Source organism: Poecilia formosa, unplaced genomic scaffold (assembly GCF_000485575.1).
Source record: "Poecilia formosa unplaced genomic scaffold, Poecilia_formosa-5.1.2 Scaffold969, whole genome shotgun sequence".
NCBI lineage: Eukaryota > Metazoa > Chordata > Actinopteri > Cyprinodontiformes > Poeciliidae > Poecilia > Poecilia formosa.
In genome coordinates, this window is record NW_006800908.1 from 38,561 (window position 1) to 49,355 (window position 10,795).

At 38.3% G+C, this 10,795-nt stretch overlaps 1 protein-coding gene and 1 long non-coding RNA gene across 2 annotated transcripts in view; one reads left to right on the forward strand and one right to left on the reverse strand.

Annotated features, from left to right (window-relative positions):
- The window catches only part of LOC103132244 (uncharacterized), a 9,281-nt gene extending 2,112 nt beyond the window's left edge, over nucleotides 1–7,169 (reverse strand). The window contains exons 1-6 of the mRNA XM_007544011.2: nucleotides 6,838–7,169; nucleotides 2,485–2,629; nucleotides 2,317–2,412; nucleotides 1,519–1,663; nucleotides 1,286–1,431; nucleotides 840–979 (exon numbers count right to left, since the gene is read on the reverse strand). Of these exons, the coding sequence (XP_007544073.1) occupies nucleotides 840–979; nucleotides 1,286–1,431; nucleotides 1,519–1,663; nucleotides 2,317–2,412; nucleotides 2,485–2,629; nucleotides 6,838–6,937 (772 nt within the window). The 5' untranslated portion in view covers nucleotides 6,938–7,169. The remainder of the gene's footprint in view (nucleotides 1–839; nucleotides 980–1,285; nucleotides 1,432–1,518; nucleotides 1,664–2,316; nucleotides 2,413–2,484; nucleotides 2,630–6,837) is intronic.
- The window catches only part of LOC107835065 (uncharacterized), a 13,834-nt gene extending 6,414 nt beyond the window's left edge, over nucleotides 1–7,420 (forward strand). The window contains exon 3 of the long non-coding RNA XR_001660899.1: nucleotides 7,407–7,420. This is a non-coding gene — a long non-coding RNA (uncharacterized LOC107835065). The remainder of the gene's footprint in view (nucleotides 1–7,406) is intronic.
- Nucleotides 7,421–10,795: the final 3,375 nt, after the last annotated feature.

Here is a 10,795-nt window from a genome sequence, read left to right on the forward strand (position 1 = left end):
TCCAGGAGGCATCCTGGCGTTTGCGGAGGCATCCTGGACGCCTCCCTGGTGAGGTGTTCCGGGCTCGTCCCACCGGGAGGAGGCCCCGAGGAAGACCCAGGACACGCTGGAGGGACTATGTCTCTCGGCTGGCCTGGGAACGCCTTGGGGTTCCCCCGGAGGAGCTGGAAGAAGTGGCTGGGGAGAGGGAAGTTTGGGCCTCCCTTCTGAAGCTGCTGCCCCCGTGACCCGACCCCGGATAAGTGGAAGAAAATGGATGGATGGATGGATGGGTTATGAGAAAAAGCTATTTTATTTGCTGTTAACGGGGGTTAATGACAATGGGTGAAGTAAGAGTGTTTCACTACATCCAGTGACGCATGGAGACGGAGTTGCCCTGCTGTTTCTCATAAGCTGAGAAAAATTGGAGTAACACAAACTGCGTTCTGAGCTCACAGAGGCACCAACTGTGTGCCAGCTTTAAATGCATCAACTATAAACGATAACTTTAATAAACCCATCTTTTAGGAATAAATCTGCTCCGCAAGTGAAATGCTCAGAACAGAGATGCTTGCAATCTGGCTTAAAAAAAAAAAGATATATATATTTTTTTTAATTATTATTATTATTATTAGTTTCCTAGGAATAAAAACAATTAACGCTTAGCCTGGCAGGAAACCCTGCAAAGGCACAGGCTCTACCCATCCAAATCTTGGAATTGTCTCTAAAACCATTAAACCCACTCCTCTTCTCAAAAGATTAGGACTAATTATTTCACACTTACAGACTGCTGCTTAGTTTATCTCATTACTTGAGAGTCATATGGTTTGGCTTATTACAAAAACATAAACAAAGCTCACCCATAAAAACAGTGTTTGGAGTGGGGTCAGCCGGGTTAAAATGCCTGTAGATGATTCCAACCAGAGCCACGATAACCACAGGATACACTGTCAGAATGTTGCGCACCCAGCGGTCCACCACCCAGTTTTCCAGAACAAACCTGCACAGAAAGAAATGACTAGAAGATGATCACAGCTTACTGTGCTTTCTTAAATCAAATTTTATTCTGAGGACTAAAAGAATCTGTTAAGAAACTGATCAAGGTAAATTGAGCTTCTGGGAAAGTCACACATAACTCGTAGATGGACTGAACTTGGTTACCCAGCTGTACTCAAAGGGGCTTAGGATTAAGTGCACATTAACACCAGGGAAAGAAGATGAAACTGAAACCCCACCTTTCTAATTACAGTGGCTCACCTTTCCTCGATGAACCACTATAAACAACAGTGAATAGAGAGACTATTACCATCCCAACAACTCTGCAAAAAGAATGCACAAAGAGATGGTTGCTGCTGTGCTCTTGTCAACACCCCACAGTTGGAGAACCACAGAGAAATTGAGCAGAGAGGCAATAGAACTCCATGTGGTGTAAACAGCCAAGCCATTCTGGACCTGAACAGATACAAAAACATTTGAATTCAGATCACACACACAACTAACCTCAAAATCTTTGAATACAGAGGAGCATTCACTACCTACCAGGATTCTGAGGCAGGCCAGGTCCTTACTATGGTATGACTGTAACCACAGTCCATAGTAATCTGTAGCAAAGCAAACGAAGAACAAGGCACTGTAGTTGGTAAAGACCATCAGGATCAACACAACCAAAGCTGCAAGCATTAACCTGCAAGACAAGAGGCAAATGAACAGCTTTTATCACTTAGCAACCTCTAAACTACTGCTTTAGCTAAAACCTTACATGGCCTTTAGGGTTATGTTATAGTTACAACATGGCAATGATTTTAATCATGTAACATTATATATTTTTTTTAGAAACTATGTCGTGTGTGTTTTGTAATGCATCATTAAAGTGAACAGAAATAAACACCTAAATGTATTGTTCTGTGATGTTAATCCTACCTACTACCAGGTCCCCAGTATTAAGTAATGGTTTACACTTCACATCAGTGCAAACAGTGATATATGATATGACTGATAACTGTTTTTAAGGATGAATAGTGATCTTTTTAAAGGAGTAATATGAAAACATCTATCACACACTGTAGGTCTGAGGAGTTCTGGTAGGTAGGTTCTGGGTACAGCTATGATAGAGACCCCAGCTGCCTTTATAAGCAGATTTTAAAAGCTGCTTTTGACAGATTTATTGAGAGTGGCTAATACAAAATGGAATCAGACTTTCACATTGACGATGTTGGTTATTCTGAAAAAAATATTTGATGAGCTCTAACTAGTGTATTTTGGAGGTATGAATCAGTTTTAGAACATTTTGAGAATGTGTGCTCTATGCATTGCTGCTGTAATAAGCAGAAGACATACTCCTTATCCCACAGCATGAGCCAAGTCATGTTCAGCAGCATGTTGGACAGCCAGGAGAAATAGAAGGCATAGGGTACCAGACACTGAGCCCAAGACCTATTCAAAGAAAGATGAGGCTCAGTTATGTTATGTTTAAATGTTCAGTAAAACTCTTACAATATTACCTACCCTCTGAAAACATATGAAGTGATGTAAATGACCATCAGGGTGAGCCATGTGTAGATAACTCCCCAGATGGAGAAGGTCCAACCAGCTGGAGTGATATCTGTATCATAGCGAGCCGACACATTACCTGTACTGAAGTGAAAGGGACCTGAAGACAAACGACAGTCAATATTAACATCCAAAGTTTAATTTATAAAGTGCCAAATCACGAGAAGAAATATCAAATCCAACAGGCCCAATTTAAGTCCTTAACTTCAATCTGGTTCAATCCAGTTACAACAGTTATATTCACGGCCAAGTTTGATCATAACTTTAAAAAAATTTCATCTGTAAGTAGGTATCGTGCATTTATATGTTTCAGGGTAGAAAACATTAGTTTCAAAACTGCTTAAACATTTTAAGTCATTTTGCTTCATAGAGAAGCAAGAGGAAGCATCAGGGTGATCAGTTTTCAACCTCTGTGAAAACGTAGCTACAGACTACTGTTTGCCTCCATAGCATTAAATGAATTAAGGAAAAAAATTACAAACATATTTAACTTGTCCCTGTACCTTTTACCACTTAACAGATGAGTCAGTCAGCAGCAGCTCTAACCCATGTCCCTCCTGACCCATCCTCTCCTGAGTGAAATTAAAGCTGCTGTATGTAACTTTTATAAAAATATTTTTTTTCCACATATTTGTTAAAACTGTAATTATGTTGAGACAGTATAGTATGAGAGGTAATCTGTGAAAAATCATCTATTTTCTCTGCCTTCTCCCAGTGCTAGAAACATCCAGTCAGTGGCAGGAGAGTTTTAGTGCTGTCAATCACAATCTCATGTGGTCCTTCCTCCCCCTCGATTTGTGCCATGCTGCAGCTAGCATAGCACAGAGCTGTGCAGATTCAAACTGAATGCTCAGTTTAGTTAGCATAGCTACCAATGAAAACTGGCTTCTTGTAATGATAAGTTGTTTCTCCACCATCAGCACAGCAGTGAGTGAATGAGGCTAATTCACAGTGCTAAGAGCGTCCTACTGGTTCAGATTGGTTGTTTTGGTCAGAACGTTGCATTACTTTAGCTAGCAATAGTAATGCAGGAAGAAGATGGAGGAGATTGATTGTTTTCACAGATTATCTGTCTCATAACAAACTGCTACGAGACTGCATCGTGACAGCTTTAACAGATCTGGAGAAAACATATTTTTTAATTAAAGTTCTGTACTGCAGCTTGAATAAAATGCAACTACATAGCATTTTTGAGAAGTCTGGATTGCTTTATGTGTAGTTGCACGTTGCGTTTGACTGTTGCTCATAGGGAGAGACATTTCAGTAATCTAAAACTAACAGAAAAAAATAAGTAACTTACTTGCATACTGGATGTGGACTGTTGGATGTTAAATTCAGGAGCAGTAAATATTGTGCTAATTATCAGTATTGAAACAAAGAAAGCAAGGCAGATGTCAGCCTTTAAAATTGTGATTCTTTTTATGGGTCAAATAGACTCAAAAAAATTGTAACAGCAGCTGCACAGAGGGCCCCAAACAAATTTTTTGTCAGGAGGCCCACGATTCCTGGCAGCGCCCCTGGCAGAGGGTGGCTGACATTGTCCATAATAGCCTCAAGTTTCTGTAATGTTCTCCTCTCTGCCACTGCTGCCAGAGAGTCCAGCCTTGTGCCAACCACTGAGTCAGCTTGTCAGATTTGCTTCTCCAGCTTGGAAAGGTCTGCCTTGGAGATGCTTCCACCCCAGAATACCACAGTGTATAACAGGACGCTGGCAACAAAAGACTTGGTAAAACAACCCCAGCAGCTTCCAAAGATGTTAAAGGATCTCAGGCATCTCAGGCAGTACATCTTGGTCTGAATTTACTTATAAAGCTGCCTGTGTTTCTTGTCCAGTCCAGCTTGTTGTCCAGCCTCAGGCCAAAATATTTATAGGTTTCCACAACTTCTACCTCCTCCCCTCCTATCAGAACTGGTGGACTGCCTCTGTCCCTCCTGAAGTCAATGACCAGTTCCTTCGTCTTGGAAGTCTTTAGCTGTAGGCCGTTTCTATGGCACCAGACAACAAAGTCCCTCACCAGCCTCCTGTATTCTTCTTCACCGTCTCTGATGCACCCCATGATGGCAGTGTCATCAGTGTACTTCTGTATATGACACAGCATTCTAACACAGATATATAATTTTTAACATTTGTTTATTTGGAACGACAACGTTGTTAAATTTGATTTGATGATTTCAGCATAGCTAAATATTTTTAAAAAAGCAAAACTTTCCCCAGAAAGCCAGGAATGAAAGTTTGAAAAATTAACAAATCTTAATGAAAGTAACAGGGCTGTTGCCACCCTGAGCGGCAGAATTCTCGAATTCACATTCCAAAATATTTTGTTCCCAAAGGGAAATGTTATAATAATGCAATTTAAAATCCTTCAAAGTGTTATTGTAGATGCTGATGACCGTGGGCAGAAAAAAATGTGTAACTGTCTGTATTACAGTGAATTCAAAGAAACTTCTGACTAAAGACAGTCTTATAAAGAAAACGGTCAGGGTTTTTCATAACTTTCTTCATTTTACGTAAAATCAGCAGGCGACAGTATTGCATTGGCAAACATGTACATCTATAAGCTCTACAGATAATTACACAATGTGAATATCATTTGCCCAATACAAAACATAGTTAAATAAAATATTCAAGAAATGAAGCAGAAGAAAAAGTTATCAAAGCATTGATTGCTGTACACTGGCTGCACTCTTTACATTTCCACCTGGCTACTGGACAAAGGAAGATCACCACTAAATGTTTAAAAGGAATTTGCTAAAAAAAATAAAAAAAGTTTAGTCAGCATATATGCAACTTACCCTCACAAGTGACAACTCTAACATTCAGCTTCAGCAAAATCAACACAAGTTTCAAACCTGACAGTATCAGCAACTTTCATCCAAATGCAATACCATAATAATATAATATCTTAAAGAAAAAATTGTCTTTACTTATTTAAAATGGCCTCACTGAATATTGCAAATTGCTGATGAGAATTTCTACAATTCATATCTCTGAACCAGACAGGCATATTCTCGACTTTTAACTAGCATTTTATGAAGCTCCTTTTTCCAGAAGCCGAATTTGAAAATGCAGCAAACATTACCAGATGAGATCATACCAAGATCTTATAAACTATTAAACAACTCTTTATTCTTAGTTTTCTTTTTATAAAAACTCTTTACTTTTTACAACAGTCTCTTCAGTTATCTTAAGGAAACATTCAACAAATGCATGCCTCCAGATAGTACAGGATTCAGTTGTCAGAATTTCTCCTTTTCTTTCAGTTTTTTTTTAGATCCCTCCTAGTCTTTAAACTCAGCATAACATTTGGTTCTTTGTATTTTTTTCACCTTCTGTATCTGAACATTTGGCTCCATCTGTGTCAATAGGCTGACTGAGATCGTCTGAAGAATTATTGGATCCAGGTTCACACAGATTAAGAAAAGATGCAAGAACATTTACCAAAGATCTTGAGCAAATTGCCAAACTTAGTCATGCCTTAAGAATGACAACATCTTCTTTTAATGGCACACTTCAAATAGGCTTATAGTCCTTAAGGATTAAGGGCTATAGGCCTTAGTCCTAACCCACACCAAATACTAACCCACACTATTCTGCTGTTGTGTCTTTTGTTTTAATTGTCTTTTTTAAAATAAAGACTAGAGACAAAAACAAATAAATAAAAACACGCAAATTTAAGGCTCTAAACACCTCAGTACATTTGATTCTTAGTTGCCAAAGTTATGATGGGGGAACTGAAGGGGAAAAGATAAGCGAGATTAGGGTATCGCGCTTATCTTTTCCATACTCAATCAATTTTGTCCACACTACAGTAAAGTGAGAAAGAACTTCTTCCACATTTCTGGATTTTATGCCACACTCTCATAATGGATAATGGAATGCTATCCATTTTCTCATAGTACCCTTGTGGAGTCGAGGAGAAGAACTAACTCATTTCTATTTCTAAAATCATTTCACTGAAAGTACCAAAAATATTTCGAAATAATGGCTCCGGTCATTAAATGCGTTTGTAGAATTAGAAATTATTAAACGCTACACAGTTTGAACATGGACGTCTGGTCAGTGACAGATAGAAACGACTGGTTTTTGGGAAACAGGAAATCAGCGGCAGAAGCTGCCAGAAACAGAATTCTTTCCCTTCCTTCCCCCACTCTCGATACGTTTTGTAACAGCAAGGGTGCAGATGAAAAATACAAACCACTTTTTTAAAATGTCGGATCCACTTGCACACATGGTACAACTTAAAAGGTAAACTGTATATGAACGTAAAGAGAAGCTTGCACCGAGACGAGACAGATTGCTGAATTTACCTCTGCCCGCTCCAGCCAATGCGTTAATGACCAGAACAGCGACGTAAACCACTGCAGACAGGAGAATCACCACGATTCTGGGCAGGCTGTTGTCCTTCATCTCCGCTATGTAATTGTTTGCTACAAACGCCTTGCTGAGCAGAAATGAGCTCTATTTATACTAAGCTGCCTTCACGTGCTGCTAGGGAAACGCCCCGTATCTGAGTGAAGGGTTATAAAACACTAAAAGAACGGTTAATTCTTGCTCTGAAACTTATGCTGCCTTGAAGCTTTCAAACAGATTATCCATCATAGCTATATGAAACTGAATATATTATACAACCAAAGCTTTACAAGACNATTTTAAATGTTCAAAATGATCAGAGTATTGAAAGTATGAACCAAGTGATTAGTCAGGGTATTTTAGCTGCTGCTGAGGAGGCTATTCCAAAAACATCAGGGAAAAATAGGAGAAAGTTAGTTCCATGGTGGAATGAAGAGTGTAGCAGTTAGAGAAAGAAATAAAGCATTTAAATTGGTCAAAAGGTCTCATAATTTTCAACATTTAATTGAATATAAAAAGTCACAAGCAAAAGTCAGGAGAACAATAAGGAGCACAAAAAGAGAATACTGGAGAGGTTTCTGTGACACAATTGGCAGTAGTACAAAACTAGGGGATGTTTGGGGGATGATCAAAAAAATGGGAGGAGATAGAAGGGAATGGAGTTATCCTATACTAAATAAAATGATATAGTAGCTGTAGCTGACAAGGAAATGGCTGATATGTTAGTGAGAACATTTGTGGAGATACATAGTGGTAAAAATTTATCAGGTAATGAAATGGAGGGAAGGGAGAGAACTAAAAAGGAATATAATGGAATCTTAAGAAGAAAGGAGAATAATAATGATCTGATGAATTATCCTTTTTCTATTGGAGAACTGAAAAGAGCTTTGGATAGAACTAGGAATAGTGCTCCAGGTAAAGATGAAGTGTGTTATATTATGCTAAGACATGTAAGTGAGGAAGTTTTAAATAAATTAAGATTTGGAAGGAGGGGAGACAGCCTTGTAAGTGGAAAGAAGCTATTATTATTCTGTTGAAGAAACATGGGAAAGATCAGAGTAACCCTGTAAATTACAGACCAATAGCTTTAATTTACCTGTGTAAACTGATGGAAAGGATGGTGAATGAGAGATTGACACAATATTTGGAGTCAAAACATTTAATTGCTCCTTATCAGAGTGGTTTTCGTAGAGGGAGAGGAACAATAGATCCTATTTTATGTTTAGAGGATGATATTAGAGAAGCTCAGATTAATAAGGAAACTGTTGTTGCTGTGTTTTTTGATGTGGAGAAAGCATATGATATGTTATGGAGGGAATATAATGAATATTTGCAAATTTATACTGATGTGTCGAAAGACCCCAAAAGTGAAGCAACCAGTATAGCCGTAGTGATTCCTGAATTAAAGATTAGTATTTCAAAAAGAAAATCTGATTATTTGAGTGTATTCGCGGTAGAACTAGGTGCTATTTTAGTAGCTTTAGAATGGGTGGAGGAAACTAATAGGAATAAAATAATAGTTTGTAGTGACTCTCTATCTGCGTTGATGAGTATCGGAAAGGGACGTACAAAAAAATCATCAAAATATTTTATATGAGATTATGGTGGTTCATCATAGGATATGTGAACAAAATAAAAATGTTGTATTATCCTGGACTCCTGGCTCATGTAGGTATTATGGGGAATGAAAGAGCGGACAGGCTGGCTAAGGAGACAATTAAAAAAGATGATATTGATGTGCAAATAAAGTTATCTAAATCTGAAGGCAAAAGTATAATTTGGAAAGAAAGCAAGAAGATATGGGAAGCTAGGTGGGTAAATGAAATAAATGGAAGACATTTATTTAGGATACAAAATACAGTCGATGTAGAAAGGATCAGAGGATTAAACAGGAGGGAAGAGATAATTATAAATAGAATAAGAACTGGGCATAGTTTCCTAAATGGAACGCTTTTTAAGATGGGGAAACACCTTACTGGTTTATGTAGATGGTGTGATGATGTAGAAACAGTGGAACATGTTTTGATTAAATGTAGGAAATACGCAAGTCAAAGAAGATTATTAAAAACAGAACTAGGTGTTAGTAGGGAATTGAAATTTGAGAAGGTGATCGATCAGCTGAATAGTATTGAGGGGAAAAAGAAGATTTTTCGTTTTTAAAAAAACACTGGGATTTTTAAGAGAATTTGAGGTGTAGGTGGTAGGAGTCAATAGAGGGCAGTAGTGCAACGTAAATGGATGCAAGCTGCCGTTAAAATCTGAAGAAGAAGAAGAAGAAGAAGAAGACGTCACAGAATTGCAGTTTAATCCATAAAATTACAACAGAAACTGCAGAACAACAGAGACATAGGCAGTTCTTGTGAGAAAATCTGTTCCCCTGTGAAAATCTGTTCCCCCTGTGTCAGGATCGCGCATTGTGCGCTCCCGACACAGGGGGAACGTTGCGCGCTCCCGACACAGGGGGAACAGATTTTCACAGGGGAACAGAATTTCGCACAAGACCTCTTGTACAAGCCTTTTGCTATTCACACAACACAGAGCAGTGAAGACTTGACGTTCACTCAGTTTAAGAGCAGACTTCGAAGCTATGAAGAGACAGAAAAGTTTGAAAGCAAACCGAAGTCAGATAATGTAATGAAAGTGGATATGACAACTGTAATGTGGTGGATGCCCTTACCACCACCACATAGTATTAGTATTTATTTCTTTATTAGTATAGTTTAAGATATTTCATTTAGACATATATTCTAATGGGTGCACACTTTAGTTAATGTCTGTCTGAATGGTTTATTTATATTTGTGTTGTTTTGAGGTGCTGCTCATAGGAACCAGCTGGTGGAGGATCCTGGGGCAAACCATCCACAAACTACTGAGACTGAAGGGGGAGATGCCAAGATTATTATTTAATTTGTCACTTAAAATATTCACTTATTGTTTGTGCTAAGTTAAAGTTATTTTGCTTTATTTGTTTATAGAATGCTTTCACTGTACTCCCCACACCAAAACGGAAAAGCAGAGAGACAGTGGAGAACACTCTTTGAAATGTATGTTATCAGAAAAGGGCTTACCTAAAGAACTGTGGCCATATGCTGTTCAGTGTGCTGTCCACATTCGCAACAGATGTTATAGTAACAGAACCAAAAATACCCCATATTTCTTGATGACAGGAAGAAAGCCTGATCTTTCAAACTGTGGGTCAGAGTGTTACTCATACAACAACCACCACAAGAAACTAGACTCAAGAGGGGAAAAAGGACTGTTATTAGGGTACAGCAAGAACAGCCCAGCTTATTTGGTGTACCACCCACAGGTGAGAAAAGTTTCCAGACACAGGCTAGTAAAATTCATCAAAGAAAATGGTGTTGACCAACAGACACAGACAGATGTTTGGGATCTAGGGACCCAGGATCACAGATAACTGATGCAAACAGACAGACATGATGTAACACCCTTAACCCAGGATGTTACCCAAAATGTAACCCCAAGTGACAAAGAGAAAGTTACTCTTCAGGAAACTCAAAATGCAGCGTTTTCAGATTATATCGCTGGAGGTGAAACTGATGATGATCAAACTCAAACAAAGCGAAGCGATCGTTATCCAAAAAAAGAGAAAAGACCCCCAAAATACCTTGAAGATTACCAATTAGATCCTAAAACTAAAGATGCAACACAAATAACTGTTGATCACTGTTACACTGAAAAAAGTGATTTTGGAGAGTGGTAAATATGATCTAAAAAAATCATATAAAATGTAATAGATTTTTTCAGTTAGCTAAGGAATTATAAAATAATGGGTAAATTATACATATGCTACCCATTCGTTAACAGTAAAAACCTGTTTCAATCTGGACAGACTCAGACGAGAACAAGAAACAATTAAAAGATTTAATGACAGCAATGAATAACAGTTCTTTG